Source organism: Salvia splendens, chromosome 19 (assembly GCF_004379255.2).
Source record: "Salvia splendens isolate huo1 chromosome 19, SspV2, whole genome shotgun sequence".
Lineage (NCBI taxonomy): Eukaryota > Viridiplantae > Streptophyta > Magnoliopsida > Lamiales > Lamiaceae > Salvia > Salvia splendens.
Window position 1 is genome coordinate 22,925,758 of NC_056050.1, and position 17,322 is coordinate 22,943,079.

Sequence of the window (17,322 nt, forward strand, 5' to 3'; positions counted from 1 at the left end):
AAAATGCACATTTTAAAAATGGGACTTCCAAATTTTAAATTTAAGTAGATATAGACACTTGCCATCCTCTTTGTGTGAGAGAGACTTCACTCACGTATTTCCTGCCGACCTCCATTTCGGAATAAAAAACATTTCACGAATTTGTTTGATTTAAATATTACTCTTGTTGTTAATTATATTTCCTTCCGCAAGTAGAAAATTAGGGTTATGTGAAAGCTCCTATAAGACCATCCTCAATAGTCCGAATTTTGTCCGGACGAGGCCTCTTCATCGTCCTCGTCCGACCATTGTAGGATGACGGACTGTCCGGACAAGCGACACAACCGAAATTTCAGTTGCGGATGATGCGTTGCCTGTCGCTCGTCCGACGCATCGTCCGCCCATTGCAGGCACACGGACAACGCCAGACGAGGACGACGTGCTTTAATTTTTTTTTTCAATCTAGAAATGCACCTCATTTTCACTCATGTCTTACACAACTCACTCACTCACTCACTCTTCCAAAATCATTTCTCATAAAACATAGTATTTATATACGTGAAAACATAATACAAACATAAAATTATTTCTCATAAAAACATTTTTGAAAACATAAAAAAATACATAACATTAAAAATTAAATGAAAAGTGAATTTTAATTGATAGGACGGAGACTAGGACGGAACCACTGCGGGTCGAACTAAGAAATGTTGATATGGCAATCACTTGTCCGCCCACTAGGCTAGAATTCAAATCAGCATATTTACTTATCTTATGGCCACAGTGAATCCAAAATCAGCCCATTTCAGCTAAAATCCAACTTTTCGGTTGTAAATAAGTTAGTTTCATTTCATTTCCTATTTTTATAATAATTTGGTTATTCTCTAACTTTATGGAGTACTAGTGTTATTTAGAAAATTAAAATACTAGTATTACTATATGATCAATATTTATCTGCCGAAGATCATTGTTTCATAAATATAAAAAACAAATTAAGTTCTAGAACTAATTCAGTAATTTTCTTTCAGGAAAAAAAAGACCTAAATCAATTTAGACTATACAATTTGAAAAGCATTAAATCTGTCAAATTACCAATATTTTTAGATTAAAAAAAAAAGAAATCAAAGAATGCGACATCTAAAAATTGTAAAGAAGTTTCACTGTGAAATTGATAATCATATTAAATGAATTTGGAGTGTTTATCCATCCATATGTCGTCGAATTCAAAACGAGTTAGCACTGATAAAAGGAGGATATAAGATAGAGAGTTAAATTTGTTTTGTATTACAATCATTTAGAATGCCCCAAATTGAAAAACAAAGAAAATTCTTGATAAAAGGAGGATATAAGATAGAGAGTTCATCTCACATCACAAGGTTGAATATTGTTGCAGCCGAACAGCCGGAACGTCGGGCTTTCAGCAACACCTGGGGTAGAAAAAACGGCCGGCACTGATATTTTTGGAGCTGCAAACGCGCCTATTCGCATCTCCAAGTTCCACTCCAGGGATCAGGGTTTTTATTTTATGAGCTCACTTTTACATTAAATATGTTGTTAGTTTTAACATTATATCATTGTCCTTCATAGGTATATAACAGTGTTGGATACAAACTTTCGATTATCGTTTCCACTTTACATAGTCAATAGATTGAATTGAAAATTTTTATTTAAGTCTAAAATTTAGAATTAGGACAAGACCACTTACAAATATAGATTGAACTGGTTTTTATGATGTATAGAGTTAAATGCACACAATAAATGTTCACAAAATGAGACGTTTTTATCAGTTAACTATTTATGATTCTTCTACCATTAATACAAATGTAAAGAATTAGAGATCCTTTATTATACCATTAGTCAAAATACAAATAAATTATACGACTAATTCTCATCATTAGCTCACTCCAACAAGTTATTTTCAGAAATCTAATTATCTCATCAGCTCCTAAAATTGATAACTGATGAACTCTGATAAGTACCCAATTTGGACAAAAGAAACAAGAATAAAAGATTACTATGAAAAGAAACTATTGGGCATACGATCCATTTCGCATATCAGCAGTAGTACTAACATTTTTCTCCCCCATTTTTAGTTTTTTTTTTTCGTGTACAACTTGAATCTGCATCCAAGCGATCAATGTAGACATCAATGTATAAAGTTACAGTTTATAGGTCAAGAATTTGCACCTTAGTCATGCCTTCAGACAGTATCAGTGCATCACTGGATCCGCTGACTTTAGCTCTCTGCTTTTCTCTGTCCTTTTACCTGTTTATCATAGTCACTAAAAAATTGATGAAACTAGTCACACTAAGGTAAATAATTCAAATTTTCATGCCACACCTCCAAATCTTAAATCCATCATCTTTATGGAGATCTTTTCTTTGATCAAATTCTTGCAAAAATGAAAAATCCCTGTTCATATCAAACTCGTCCACGACACCACATCACTGAAAATTAATCCAAAAAGATTTGCACGTAGAACATAATCTCTAAGCAATCAATGCCAGGTACCTTCACTTGAAAGCAAAAATTGCAGATGCTGTCTTTGAGAAGTTATTTTAGACTCAAATTACAGTCTAATGAAACTGTGGAATCAATTACAGCAATATGTAATCATTCTAAAAGACAAATCTTGGAGCTGTTGATTGTAACAATTGGGGCATTTTATATGCCAAGTGGGTGTAGTAGCTATGCAGAACAATACAGGAAAATGCAGTTTAAAATGACAACTAAGAACACAGGTTTGCTAGAAATATGCCCATTATCCTCCCAAGCACAAAAGGGAGCGTGCCATTTTATTCCTTCAGGTCACTAGAAGACAAAGTTATGACCCATAACAAAGCCAACATATACCCCACTGCAACATGAGGAATATTTTTTCAACATGATGGGAAACAACTCACATGATTCACAGAAACAGTCATACTGGAGAAAGAAAGTAGTAAGTAAAACTCAAGTAATATCATGGATACAATAAAAGCAATGCAATTCACTCAGAGTCAGGATTCTTAGCATAATTATCCTTGTAAATCACATTAGGCTTAGGATCATCCATCACAAAAATGTATCAACTTTCTGTGAAAAAACAGCTTATTTCAGTATTACAAGTGAATTCGGAAGAAAAGCTACTAACGTAAAGAGTTAAACTGAAAATTAATGAAATTCAACTAATAAGAATGACACAATCAAATACTACTAAGATTTCTTTGAATCACAAGTTGATTAATCATTCCCCTATTATCTACTAATTATAATCTGATAAGAAGATGCATCAACTGCAATGTAAATACTTACATTCATCCTTTTTTCTAGCAATACAGGAATTAAATTGTCCATAGCTAGAGCTAGTTAAGGAAAAAGGGCACTAATTTTCTACAGACGAGTGATAATTAGGTATGTGCCAATGCAGAGAAACAGGATCTATAGTTCATGCTCAATGCAGAAAAACAAACCACTCAGATCCGGAAAAAAAAATCGAATTCAAAATTAACACCTACGCCATATCAATCGCAGCAGATCCACGTGAATCCAATAAATAATCATTCACCGCGGCCTCCGATTCAGTTGATGCAAGGCAGGAACATGATTTTCGCCAAATTGAGTGGCAATCAAATGTTTTTTCACCACGCACACGCAGAGAGCTCAAATTCACCGCAAAATTCACAGGCAATCGGCGAATTAAGTTCCCGACCTGCACCAAGCGAACTAGAGGGCGCGGCAACAGAATCCAACACTTTGCTTTGAAGAGTATTCGTCCAATAAATCCATAGCCATATCACAGAGAGAGAGGTGGGATTGCAGGTTGAGTGAGGTGAGGTTGTTAGTTTATAGCTGGAGCGGACGCAGCAGATACTGCCACGTGTCTGAAATCAACGGCTAGTATGACGTTACAAAAGTAAGCGAAATTAAAATGAAAGTCGTTGGGAGTTTAGAAATAGTTCCTGGATTTGGAGATAATTACGGATTGACCACTGGAGGAGACGCGTGCGCGACTTTATTCTTTGTTTCTATTTACAAGGTGAGGAAAAGGTAATAATAGAATTATAGATATTGTATTGTACTTGGATTCTCATTTTTTATTTTTCATTTGGAATGGAATCTGATTTTTAAATCTATTTCTGCGATTTTATTCCTTTTCTGCAACATTCTCTCTCTCTTTTTAACTAAAACCAATTATTAAATTAAAGTGGTAACAAATATCTAGATATTTTTGGTTGGTTTGGTTTTTTTATATTATGTCATAGTACGAGATTTTATTTCTTTTAAAATGGGACGTGTGGTACATTATGGAGTAAAAAGCGTTGATGAGTGATGACAGAACGTTGCTTATGATATTTAAAACATTAAGTAAAAAGATAATTAAGTAGAGAAAAAATAATTATGTTATATTTTTCCAAGAAAAATGAGTTGATTTAAACAAAATACAAATTATTTATACTGGGAGGAGTAGAGTATTAAGTAGATTAACTAAATAAACAGCTACTCTTTCCGTTTGAAAAAAATAAAAACGTTATATGGCCTTCAAGTCACCATTTAATCATTTTATTTTATACACGCTCTTCTTTATCTTTTTATTGGTGTATTAAGATTTTATTTATATAAAATAGTATTACCCTTTTCTATTATAGCTGAATCATTTTTTTATAAATATATTATTATAATTAAATCATTTTCTTTTAATAAAAATCAATATATTTAATCATTCTTATTTTATTTCCTCTCAAACTCGTCTATTTTTTCTCTTATATTTTATCTTTTCTTTATTTATCTACTTTATTGTTTTTGCTATTACTATATTATTTCTTTATTTAATTCACTGAACACCATTTTTTAAAATCTCATTTTTTAAAATGGATTTATCATGCATTCCTTGTTTTCCACCGCTGACCGCTCGATCTTCATGCATTCATTGCTTTGCCGTCTTCAATATTCAAATTTTCCGACTATATATATACAGAGACGAAACCAGAAATTTGAATAAGCTGGTGCTAAAATTATAAAATAACGACATTTTGTGATCAAAAGTGATGATTATGAAAATTTAAAAGTTTACAATTTAATATTTTGATTTCAAACCTTATGAAATTGATCAAAATTTTACTAAGTTTTTAAATTTGAATGAATATTATCCCATATAAAAATATATGAAATTCTATATTTGAAATTCAATTTGTAATTGTGTTTTCATCACTTTATAAAATTTTAAAATAAATAAAGAAGGTAAGAATAATAAAAGATAAAAATTGTGTCTAATAAAAATTAAAACCTTGTGATTTTATATTCTATTTTGAAATAAATTAACTAGATTTCCAAATTTTAATTGTTTAAATAACTACTAATATTTTATAAATTAAATATTGAACTATAAATAGAAGAAAATTAGCATATATTATTATTCCAAAAATAAAAAGAATACAAATTTGAGTATATTCCCGAATCTCTCGAAACACACAAGAAATTAAGAATTAATAGCACTAGTATGTATTCCCAAAATAAACAAGAGAGGTTAAACATATAAATCAGTAAGGAGTTAGGACCCATATATCTGTAAATTAATTCGTCATAATTACTTTCTAAATCTACCCTATTTTTTCACTCGTCTCCTCCTCTCTTCTTCACCTTCCCCTTTTTTCTTTCTGTAAAATAAATGGAGACATAGGCAGCCATGATGGAATTAATGGAACCGGCACCTGCTAATCCCCCACTGGAGCGGCAGCTTGGCCCATGCCTGGTTCCGTCCCTGTATACATATACACCTGTTGACAAATGGAGTGAATGGGTCCCATTGTAGCAAATAGTCAACAAATATAGATTAAATTGGCATCTTATAAGGTTTCACGTTAACGTGAACGCAATCATCGACGACTCGGCCACTCTATATAAAAGAAATTAAATCATTCTCTTATTAACTTCAAATATAAAAGCGTTATGAAATTTGATAATCATTAAAATTAGAGTTATTGACTTTTGATTCATTATAGGTTTTTTTCTTATGTATAATTAGTTTTTATCATTGTAATTCATCTTATTCTCATCGAAAATGCTTTAAATAAATATTTCTAGATTGGTATCACTTCCAAATGTAGTCTCGTAGACATGCCCGTCCCTTGGCCCGTGCGGCCTGTGCTACCGCACAGGGCCCCCAATTTTCAGAGGCCTCTGAAATATTTCAGCCCATATACATGTATTCCTATTTTTTCAGCTCAACAAAGCTATTTCTCTTGTATAGCAACGCCCAGGCCTTTTTCTAGCACCGTGACTCCAATTCTGATCGGTTTCTTTTCCCGATCGTAGACCTGGGAGCCGCCTGTTCGTGTTCGGTGTTCCTCATCGACAAACGCCGCAACAGGGACCAGCTCACCAGAGCCATCGTTGATCGCTTCTGCAGCGCCTGCCATCGTCGGCCATTGCGATTGGGAGCAGCGCAAACGCATCAATATGTCTTTTTTTCTATAGTATATTTCTTTAAAATGCATTGTCTTTTTTTCTTTAATTATCATATAGCTTTAAAATGCATTGTCTTTTTTTCTATAGTGGTAGGCCTCATTTTAGATTTTTGCACAGGGCCTCTGATTTTGTCGGGATGACCCTGCTCGTAGAGACAAATGGCTAGCTAAGTCTCATGTTATTTATTTCCTCTGTCCCATTATAAGCGACTCATCTTTATTTTATGAGACGTTTAATCTAAAATGAGATTTTCTTTTTTGGCAAATATAACTAGTTATTCTCTTTCCTATTTTATTCTTTCTCCTATAGTCCTACTTTATTTCCCTCAAAACATCATTTTTATAAATCTCGTGCCCGAAATAAATACTCGTTTATGATGGAATGGAAGAGGTACTTCTTTTGATTACCATTCACATTTCCAATTTACTATCCATACATGATCTCCTATTAGAAATTCATACTATATTTAAAAATCTGAAGTTTTAATTAATTGTTTTGCAACTACTAAGCAACTTCATAAATTTTAATGGAAAAGGTAACACGTGAAACTCTTGCTCCATAACAATACATGATATATATTCATGAAAAGCAGACATCTGTATTATTGATATCTATATGGATCTCATGATGTGGTCACTTTTGGGTTTTTCTTATCCACAATTTATGGTTTGCAATAATCTGAAAAGTGAAAACCATGACTTTATTTGGATCATAATCATATATATGGCATCCATAGACTGGTATATTACATCCAAAAATTATTTAAAATGGAATTATTTATGGATCATAATTCTCCACACAATATTAGTTCCAAACAATAGAGTTGTTGCGGTTGTTATATAGTTATGTTAATGAAATCAAATTAAAGAATGAATTTTATTAAAATCAAGAATAATTCACAAAAGTAACTAAATTACTCAAAATAAGCATAATATACTAGTAATATGTTTGGTAAAGCATATTTTGCTAATGTATAATCAACACTCTCATTCCTTCTAATTAGCGTCCAACTAAATGTATCAAACTTGTCACAGCAGCTCCACAATGATATAATCAGCTCAAATTATATTTTCTAGTTTTGCCAAGAAAAAACAGAGAAATAGAATAAATTGGACTAACTTTGTTCTAACAATATACTCCTATATGGTATGGATGTGGCCAATTTGATTTGGACTTTCATAATCATCCAACCTTGGATTGGATCAGGCCCAAAAAGCCAATACTTCTAAATTCACTAACCTAAAAAACCCAGGTTTCGAATTTTATGTGTCTGCATCCGAAGAATAATGACTACTTGATATTATGGTATGTGATAGTTATGTATCTAGTTGGTGTATTTGGTAATTTAATAAAAAGTATAGCCCATCATTAATTCTGTTTAGTGCAAAGATATAATTTTCATGGGCTAAAATAAAATTTCTAAGTAGAAACAAAGGCTTCAAAACGTGTTTACTCCAGCAATAAAAATAACACAGCCAATTCACTAAAACAGCCATAAAAATAACACACAATTTTAGCTATATAAGAGCATCCACAGTGGGACGGATGTCCCGGAGGACATCCCGACAGACTTCCCAAAAACACCTTTTGCCACGTCATAAGGACATCCCACTGCACAATGGCGGACATTCCGACGGACTTCCCACAGTAATAAAAATTCACAAATTCACCAAATTAAACAATTTACGGAATTAAAATTTCGACACAAATACGGAGAAAATGCAACCACTTTATTTAAAACAAAAAACATACATAATTATTAAAAAAAAGTACATAGTTAAAAAAACAACCTACAGCTTCGACAAATGCGACCCCCGTCTCACTCCTCGTCGTCCACGCCGCCAATCCCGTCGTAATTCTCGGGCAGGGGTGGCATCCCCAAATCGCGCCGCATACTGTCGATGACATCCTTCATCATAATCTTGTATAAGGGATCAGCCGCTGAAAGCCACTTCTTCATGGTGGTTAAAAGTAAATCATGCTGCTGTATGCGGGGAGCTCGGGATCGATCTGGGAAGGAGCTGCCGATTGGACCTCGGGGTCCGGACCCCCTGGCGCTTCCCCTAGCCATCCGCATAGCAGACTTTTGCCCAACCGGGCGACGGCGGCGGTATTGAGGGGTTTGGAACTCTGCCTCGGCTTTAGGGAGTTCGTGGGAACCGGCACTGCTGCTGTACTCCTCGGAGGGGTTGATCTTCGTCCGCTTCGGCCAGCCAGCTTCAACACCCGAACTAAACTTGGCGAAAGTTTGCACCACAAGATTGACCTCCCAATATTTGAAATCCTCGAAACCCAATTCACTGTCGGGGTACTGCTGGTGAGACAGAAGCTTCACATCATCGGCGGACATGCCGCTAGTTGCCGTGCGGAGGTTGTTTTGGTAGATGCCGGTAAATCGGCTGAGCTGCCTCCTCAGCCGCTCCCATTGTTTCCGGCATTGTTCTCCATCGTGAGGGTTCCCACCTAGCAGTTTGAATTGGAGGTAACTTCGGCTAATGCGCCACCACATTCTGTCGATAAGCTGGTTAGCTCCGACGTAGGGATCCTCGACTACACTGATCCAGGCTTTCGCCAGGGCGACGCACTCCTCTATGCTCCAGATGGTCCTCTTTCTCCTGCCGGCTTCCTCCCCCTCGGCCCCCGCCCTACCCTTGTTCCCCGCACGCGCAGGCGAGGTAGTGGCCTTGCCCTTCCCTCTCCCTTGCCTCCGCGTCCTCCCTGCCGCCGATGGCATCTCAGTGGGAGAATCCCTGACCGGAGATAGCCCCAACTCCTCAAAAGAGAAAGTCTCGATGCCGGTGAACTGAGTCTCCAGATGAGTACTCTGGGGGGAATCACCCGATAATAGATCCATGTAGGGGCGATAGACATTGTCCCCAGGTGATTGGGGGACCCCCTGCCTGCTTCCCTCCCCCCCCCACAGCGGCTGGCATGTTCTGCATCATCCCGGGCATTTGAGGCATGACGGGCATCATCCCCGTCATCGCGGCACGCATTTGGGGCATCATCCCACACCAAGGGGGTACATATTGTAGTACCCGGGCATCATCCCGGACATCGGTGCACTTCCGCCGGCATTTTTCCCAACTCTAACTGGAAAAGTCGGCGTTTGTGACTCGCTCGTGGCGGGGGAATCACTATAGAAGTGCTCCATTTATCTTCAAAAGAAATGAAAGTAGAGAGAGAAACTCATTAAAATAAGTGGTGTGAATGAAATGAAGTTCAACGAGCCGTATATACAGAGTTTTTATATAAAAAAAAAAAGAAAAATCGGGACGTCCGTCGTGTCACCGCAATGGCGGACGTCAAGACAGAGGTCCCCGGAATGCCGCAGAACTCCGGTGTCCACATCGCACGCCCGCGTCCGCCTCCCTGCTGCCTAACGGCGGACGTCCGGCACGCCGGTCGATCGCCCGCCGGAATGGCCGCTGTTGTTGATGCTATAAGAGGTCTTATCATGAAATCAATCTCAATGTACTTTTCCAAATATTTGTACCGATAATAGTTGCTTCAAGTACAATTCAATAAATTCTTCATTGTACTACATTGTACTCTAAAAACACACTGTACGTATCACCATTCACCACACAAATACACCACCATGATTTTCCAACTATATAAACTGGATCACTAGAATTTCATGAAAAAAAACCTTTCAATGAAGAAAATGATGACTTATTGGTGGTGAAGTCCATCAGGGGCAACATGAGAACATATAATTGATGCATCGTCAACTTACATGTTCTCAGGTCGCCCCTGCAGGATTTCCATCCACTCTCATTCTCGAGATCACCAGGTTTCAGTCATGGTTTTTTTTTAACCTCAAATTATAGTTTGTTTCCTTGTAATTTAATAGTTTTTTTTACTTCTATCATTTCGACACAAATATTTTTGGTTCTTAAAAAGAGAGTTCGAGAAAAGTTCGATTGGCCGAAATGAATTTCTACAAATATTTTGCCAAGTCACACTACTAGTATTTTGTATGTATCCATCCAAATATTTGATCTGGCTCTTAATTAAACTAAGTTAAGCTATAGTTAATAATCTCTAATTAGAAATTAATGAGCACCAAATGACGATTATAAACTCTAATTAGATAGATACAGTCATACAACCTGCATTCAGATTAGATATATGTAAAATTGTGAGCATGAATAAACCTATTGGTAGAATTAGAAATATGTTCATTTACCTATAAAAAAGCTATATGCAAAATTTTACTCATGATACATTAAACAACAAAATATGTAGAGAATGTATTGGAACAATACAAAGCAATCTTCTCATTGTTTGTCATCAATCACCTCCTAATAAATCGAAATTCCATCTCTTAAGTTACAAAACATGGAAAATTGAAGACAAGAAAACACTCGAACTATCTATGTTAGCTTCAAAAACTTGATCAAAATTGAAGTTGAAGAATCTTGGGTGTTAGATTATGAGTCTTATAGCTGCTGCAATGTCAAACAGCTCCCCCTCTTCAACTTTCTTCCACACTCCATCGATCATCAGATGCCCTGTAATGCCTTGTGCAGTTGAACCACTCTCATTTTGCATCCTAACCTCGGCTTCAACCGCTACCTTTTTTACAGGCGTCCAGTCCATTTTCTCCGTGCTAACCTCGGCTTCTCTTTTACCGTTACTCTCCTTGATGCTAACTTCTTTGATTCCCGACACTGTAACGACTTCCCCGTGACTCTCAACGCGGTCAAGGGCCGGAAGCTTACCTGAAAATCCGATGGTATGGGGCAGCATCCCAATGGGACACGGAGTCCATGATTTGGACACATTCCATCTCCTCTTGGTTCCGATCATACCAAGATCCGGTTGTTCGTGTCTCCTCTGCATCTGTTGTCGTTTGATTGACTCGAGCTTCTCTTTGGCTTCAAGTACGGAGTACTCTTGTTGGGAGAGAAAGGTGTGATCTTTAGGGCTGGTGGAGTTTGCTTCTAAAACCGCCGGCTGCTCTAGTAAAGCAAGCTTCTTGAGTTTCTGGATTAAGGAGCTCCCTCCGGCCAGTTGTGCTAGGGTGACGGCTGAAGCTGCGAGCTGCTTGTTACTGGGCATGGAGGCCAAGAGGCATCTCTGCAATAATCCTAAAACAGTTGGTCTTGGGAGATTTTTCTCCATTTTGGAGGCTTTGGTTTCTGCAGATTCCTGTGAACCAGCAGGTTTCAGTGTCTTCAGATTTTCGACGAGCCATTCAAATAAATACGAAAGCAGTTCAGATCGACGAGATTTTGCAGAGTCCACAGGAGATTGATGGTCGTCTAATGAATATATACAACAGATTAGTTCTATGGTGAATGTAAACATCAAAATATGTAAATCTAAATTTTTTTTGAGATGTACGAGTAAAGTTCGACACGGTCGTATTACCTGTTTTACAGTTCATGGTCTCATTGGTCTCTATCTTCTCAAGAACTGCCTGGCTGAGTATTATAAGCAGCTCCGGCTCTTTTCTTGACAATTTCAAGACAACAGATTTCCAGTCATCAAATGCTGTATTGTTATTTTGAGTGCTACCAACGAATTGTGGATCCTCCGATTGCTCGGTTAAATTGGACGTCTCCATAGCGTTTAGCAAGTATTCCAACAAAAGATAGACTAGTTCGGTAGAAAATGAAGAATATAAGCGGAGGGCATTCTTCATTGCCTTTACGAGCAGCTTTTTAGAACCTGAAAAATATGCGTAAGACCAATCAAGCATCATGAACCTAATACATGGTAGTAGGCTTATTCGAGAAGAGAGAAAAATCTCGACCAAATTCTCTTATCATAATGTTTTCTTGAGAACTTTACCTGCAGAGTTGGCAAGCGATGACTTCCCAGCTGCAAGAAATAGAAACTTACTACGCGCAGGCAAGAGTTCCGTTGGCTTAAGACCTGCACATTAGTTTTTAAGTCACTTCTTATACAGCAAGATGTCATCAATTAACAACTAGGAATCCTAATGGTGTTGGACACAAGTATTCTGCCATGACGGATATAATTGACAGCACCAGAATTTGACAATGCATAAATTGAGTACTCACCTTTTCCCTTGACGTGTGCAGAACTAAGTTTTGACATTTGTTTCGCCTTCAGACACAGAGAAACTTCACGTAGGCTGCTCTTGATTTCTTTCCTGAGATTGGCGGTTTTATTGTTTTGCACAGGAATTACCTTTTCTTGAGGTTCCCAATAGTAAGATATCAACCAATCAAGTGCCTGCATTATATTTAGAAAAACATCCAAAGAATTAGTGTACAATAACTGCATTAAATGAGCCAATAATGGGACACCGAATGCTGTGCATATCAGTTCATCAAGGTTTTACAAAACCATCATCCAACAGGCGAAAGCTACTACTATTTACTAAGCAGTTCCTAAAACGAGTAAATCAAATAATTGAATTTCTGGAAAATCGACACAAAAATCAATAGTAACCAATACCGGGGCATGAGCTGATTATTGGAACATGTCAATTTTAATGGTATAACAGAAGAAGTTGTATAAAATGAGGGGAATAGGTGCACCATTCAACTATAACTGCTCAGATTCTCAGAATATGAAATTACCTTTGTCGATGCAAGACGGACCAGTTGAAGAGAAGGGAGATCACGGTGAGAACCCTCTACAAGAGTACAAATGCCAAATAAAGTTCAGGTTACTGAAATGATACAACTACACTGCATCTATTACACAATTTTGTTGACAAGTTTTCATACAAGAAACACAGCAGGATTTCAGTAGTGCTCGTATAAAAAAGGGTAAAGAGGATGATGCCGCAAGACAGAAACTCAGACATACTCACCATGACGAATATCAATAAGCATCCGGGGAATCCCAATGGCATCAGCCGCTTCCCCTATCGAGATTTTATTCTTTTCCCGGGTCTTCTCAACGACACCATTGACAAGCCTTGTGGAAGCGAAAGGAAAGTTAAAATTCAAGCGAAAGGAAACACTCAGTCTTGCCTACATAAAACATAAAAATGACAAACCAATCAGTGAGTAGAAGAGTATGGTCACCTCACAATAGCCATACAATACAGCATGGCCAACAGTTCCTCTGATTGCGAAGCAGTTTCATCCAACTCATTTCTACAAAGAAAACAAGAATACATATCAAAGGTACTTCCATTGCTCCTCCTCATCTCCGAATCAAACTAATAATCCAAATCACAAATTCTAAAACAGACTAAATTCCTCTATATATGCATACAGATAGCTGAAGCTCTCATTTTCAGTTACAGAAAAGAATTAGGAAAAGATGTAATCCTAGAAAAAATCAACTTAATCTTCTAAAAACAAAGAACTCTTTTGTCAAATTAAACAACCAAACACAAATTTGATGTTATACAACCAAAGTAATCACCAAAGTAAGTATATTTCACTGATTTTTGTCATCTTTTCCCCAGGAAAAAACCTCAATTGATTTGATAGGAAAGAAAATACCTAAAAAATGGATCTTTCTGCTGAATTTCAACGATGGAAGCAGTAACATCAACCGCCACAGGGAGGCACCCTCTGCTCCGCCACGTCGATATCTAACACCAACAAAATAAATCAAAATCACTTTCAAAACAATTAACAGCAGCACTAAACCCAAGAATTTGAGCTTCAACAATTCCAATCCAATCAAATTCAAAGTTTTCACCCTTCGGAGAGCGAATGCGACGGAATCAAGAGACGAAGAGAAAAGCGAGCCTCGAACGAACTTCCATTCGTCCCAGCTCATCCACGGAACCAGCTTGAAACCGTGCGACTTGCTGTCAACGACGTCGTTCCGCTCCTGCTCCTGAAACCCTAACACTGACTCCATTCTGTTTTTTTCCCTTTGCAGAATTCAATTGCCAAGTTGCAAGTTTTTGAGGGAGAAGAACCGGTTTTCAATGAGAATTGAACCGGCCGGTTCGTGGTCAGTCTCAACCAGGCTCTGTTTCGAGGAAAAAATAAAACGGGCCTAGAAAGGCCCGCGAAACTGAATTGGCGCGTGCAGTCGTCAACCACCAAAAAAAAAACGTCTCCTTATATAACAGCGTGTCTCTTGAATTCAAAAGCCTCTCTTCAAAAAATGCTTTAATCAAAGCAATTTTTTGTTTTCCAACTTTGCAATTGCGTTCAGTTATTAATCTTATTGTTTACGCCAAATTGATACCATCTTTCTCTCTCTGAAATTTGTAAGTATGTATGATCTCCCTTGCTTGCTTCTTCACTGCTGATTTTTTTCTTACTTTGATTGTTTGATAATGATGAGAAGTTCTTGCACTTTTGGTAAAAAAATAGTTTCAGTGAATTAGGATAAATTAACTTGGAAACATGCGGCTGAAATGGTAAGGAAGAATAGGAAAGGAAAGTAATCGGTTTGTAAAGAAATCGTGAGAAAATATCTCAATTTTAAAGAACTGAAAACAAAAGATTCAATTTTTATCGTGTTGAAAATCAATATGTATTCTTAGCTTAGTTAATTACATGTTTTTTAGCTGATAATCAAATTGATGCCCTCTTCTATTTGCATTTCGTGATGCTATTGAATTTTCCATGCTTTTGTAATGATTATAATGTGTGATTATTGTAAAGCTAATTATGTGTGGAGAGATATGTGATTGAATCGATGAAACATATAGGAAGGAGTAGAATGGATCTCCGGCCTTGTTGTCATCGCCTCGTCTTGCTCTTGATATTCATGTTGCTGTCACAAACTCGTGTATCATCGAGCTGGTTCTTTTCATCGAACGAAGAGGATGCTCATTCGAGCAAGAAGGAGGCGGTTTACAGCAATGTGGCTTCCGAATTCTCCTTGGAAGCACTCCATGACAACGAGAAGGGGATCCAGTTGATCGAGAATGCCAAGAACAAGATGCTCGCGCCAAATTCCTGCTGGCAGACGGCCTACCAGGGCGTGTTTGAAGGATGCGCTAGGACCCTTGCTGACGAGGAACTACGGTCTAGGCTGGCGTGGAGCCTCAGTGATTGCTTCCAGAGGCACACGGGCCGGCCCCCTTTCCCTCATTGTGATCCCAAGTCCAAAATGAGGAAGTGTTTGCAGAGTTTGGATAGAGATAATCACCAAATCTATCTTGAATACTTTCTCGAGACGAACTCCATCTGTCACCAATTGCAGTGAGTAGTCATTTTAGCTTATTTGTGTTTGTTCCATTGCTTTTGACGGCTAAGAGTTGGTGTAATTTGTTGTAGGACACAGGCGTTCAAGCATCAAACCGAGAGATTGGTGAACGAGCTCAAGAGCACTGCTGAGTACGCAGAGGTGAAGCTAGGAAAGATCGAAGAACAAGGGGAGATACTGATGCAGAACGCGGAGCAAGTCCATGATTCTATAGCCTTAATAGATGTCCGGACTCAGAAAGTTGCTGAGACATCAAAAGTGTTGGAGGATCATGTGAACTCCGTGTTGAGGTACTCTGAAGTAGTCTACGAGCAGTCTAAGGGGATAATGTCGTCTCAGATGGAATTGAGCGAGGGGCAAGCGCTAATGAAGGAGAATTTGGCACAGGGAATGGAGTTGCTTCAGAACTCGTACGAGAATCTTGGAGACGAAATTGTCAAGTTGAGAAACGAAGCAGCTGAGATAGAGATCGAGATTGGGAAGGTTGGGGATGCAATGTCGTCGAGGATGAGTGTTTTACAGAGTAAAGCAGACGATATAGGGAATATGGCTGGGACGTCGTTGGATAAACAGAAAGAGCTTTTGGATGGGCAGTCTATAGCTCTCGAGGGGCTCGATTTTCTCACCAAGTTTCAGTCACAGGCCCTTGAAGAGAGCAGGTATAAACTTCTCATAGTTTTCTAATCAATCATAAAATAAACGTGAATATATTGAACGTTGCAACGTGTATTTACAGGTTAACGCTGCAGAAGTTGGCTGAATTCGGGAAAAAGCAGCAGGAGGAACTGCTGGAGAAGCAGAAGCAACTCCATAAGTCTCATGATCATCTAGTGGAGAACTCGAAACTGATATTATCAGCTCAGGTTTGTGCAGTCTTCCAATATTTTTCCAAACTCGAATGTTTTAGTACACGATGAGAACACAATCGTATTATTGCAGGAAACATTTGAATCGAAGCAAGCAACCATGTTTGTTGCCTTAGATAAGCTCTTTGAACTGCACAATGCTATGCTGTTTGAGTCTCGTGTAATCATCGCGTTCTTGGTTTACTCGTTTGCAATTTTCATTGTCTACATGCTGACCAGCATAAAGCACGCCTACAGCGTGAGGCATAGGCTGTATCTAGGCCTGTGCGCGACGTTCTTGATTGAGATAAGTATATTTTGGACTGTGACAACGGATGTTGAGCGACAAAGATGGTTGATACGCGTTGTTAGGTCACTCTTCGCGCTCTCAGCATCCGTCCAGTACGTGTATGCCATATTTACCTACAGGTAAAGCTTTTTGAAAAATCTAGTAGATAAAAAAAACTAGTTCGGTTAATGAATAATAGTCTGTAAATTATCGATCTAGTGTGCAAAACCAGAATTTGGCGAAAGTTCGTTAATAAAACCCTATCCCTTTGTGATATTGAGATGGATTGTGTGTTGTGAAGGGATTACGAGGTGTTGAACCACGAGATGCTAATGACGTTGATGGAGAAGGTAAACAGCATTCAGCGGAGCAAGGAGATGGTGGCGTGGGACACAGATGTCGAGAGCGACATGAATTGGCGTTCGTGGGTGGATACAGAGCTGATGGAAGATGTGCAGCTGCTGGAGGATCCCGACTACGTGCTGCCTGAGGAATTTGACGAGTCAAATTCCTCAGTCACCACTTCGCATACGAAGAGTTACAACCTTCGTAGGCGAAGTTAGAAGTTTTGGCACACAGAAATGCCTAGTTTTGTGTTGTAGTATGAGTTTAGTTTTTTGTACAGATGATTTGCAATAACATAACTTTAA

General features: G+C 37.9%; 2 protein-coding genes and 1 long non-coding RNA gene across 5 annotated transcripts; 1 reads left to right on the top strand and 2 right to left on the bottom strand.

Annotated features, from left to right (window-relative positions):
- Positions 1–1,219: 1,219 nt before the first annotated feature.
- On the bottom strand, positions 1,220–3,764 carry LOC121778684. Its single transcript, XR_006045704.1, has 2 exons — positions 2,167–3,764; positions 1,220–1,513 (listed from the first exon to the last, which is right to left on the bottom strand). It is a non-coding gene; the product is annotated as an uncharacterized LOC121778684 (long non-coding RNA).
- Positions 3,765–10,635: 6,871 nt separating this feature from the next.
- On the bottom strand, positions 10,636–14,248 carry LOC121780012. The gene is made up of 9 exons (XM_042177527.1): positions 14,069–14,248; positions 13,867–13,958; positions 13,441–13,512; positions 13,224–13,330; positions 12,988–13,043; positions 12,463–12,637; positions 12,230–12,313; positions 11,807–12,106; positions 10,636–11,697 (listed from the first exon to the last, which is right to left on the bottom strand). The coding sequence occupies exons 1-9, from the start codon at positions 14,231–14,233 to the stop codon at positions 10,859–10,861; spliced, it is 1,890 nt and encodes a 629-aa protein (XP_042033461.1). The 5' UTR covers positions 14,234–14,248; the 3' UTR covers positions 10,636–10,858.
- On the top strand, positions 14,030–17,287 carry LOC121780013 (protein GAMETE EXPRESSED 1-like). Of its 3 annotated transcripts, none has more exons than XM_042177529.1 (7): positions 14,030–14,170; positions 14,255–14,595; positions 15,039–15,534; positions 15,610–16,197; positions 16,275–16,401; positions 16,478–16,812; positions 16,974–17,287. In XM_042177529.1, the coding sequence occupies exons 3-7, from the start codon at positions 15,050–15,052 to the stop codon at positions 17,233–17,235; spliced, it is 1,797 nt and encodes a 598-aa protein (XP_042033463.1). In that variant the 5' UTR covers positions 14,030–14,170; positions 14,255–14,595; positions 15,039–15,049; the 3' UTR covers positions 17,236–17,287. The 3 variants fall into 3 exon arrangements, with proteins under 3 accessions (XP_042033463.1, XP_042033464.1, XP_042033462.1); XM_042177530.1 differs by having other exon boundaries at positions 14,255–14,591; XM_042177528.1 differs by having other exon boundaries at positions 14,255–15,534.
- Positions 17,288–17,322: the final 35 nt, after the last annotated feature.

Bases quoted from the DNA above. Each gene is read 5' to 3' on its own strand.
- LOC121780012 (XM_042177527.1), bottom strand. From the start codon at position 14,233: ATGGAGTCAGTGTTAGGGTTTCAGGAGCAGGAGCGGAACGACGTCGTT. The intron at 12,314-12,462 runs GTGAGTACTCAA...ACTAATGTGCAG, and splicing joins TGCACACGTCAAGGGAAAAG to GTCTTAAGCCAACGGAACTC. The intron at 12,107-12,229 runs GTAAAGTTCTCA...CATATTTTTCAG, and splicing joins ATCGCTTGCCAACTCTGCAG to GTTCTAAAAAGCTGCTCGTA.
- LOC121780013 (XM_042177528.1), top strand. From the start codon at position 15,026: ATGAAACATATAGGAAGGAGTAGAATGGATCTCCGGCCTTGTTGTCAT. The intron at 15,535-15,609 runs GTGAGTAGTCAT...AATTTGTTGTAG, and splicing joins TCCATCTGTCACCAATTGCA to GACACAGGCGTTCAAGCATC. The intron at 16,813-16,973 runs GTAAAGCTTTTT...TGTGTTGTGAAG, and splicing joins TATGCCATATTTACCTACAG to GGATTACGAGGTGTTGAACC.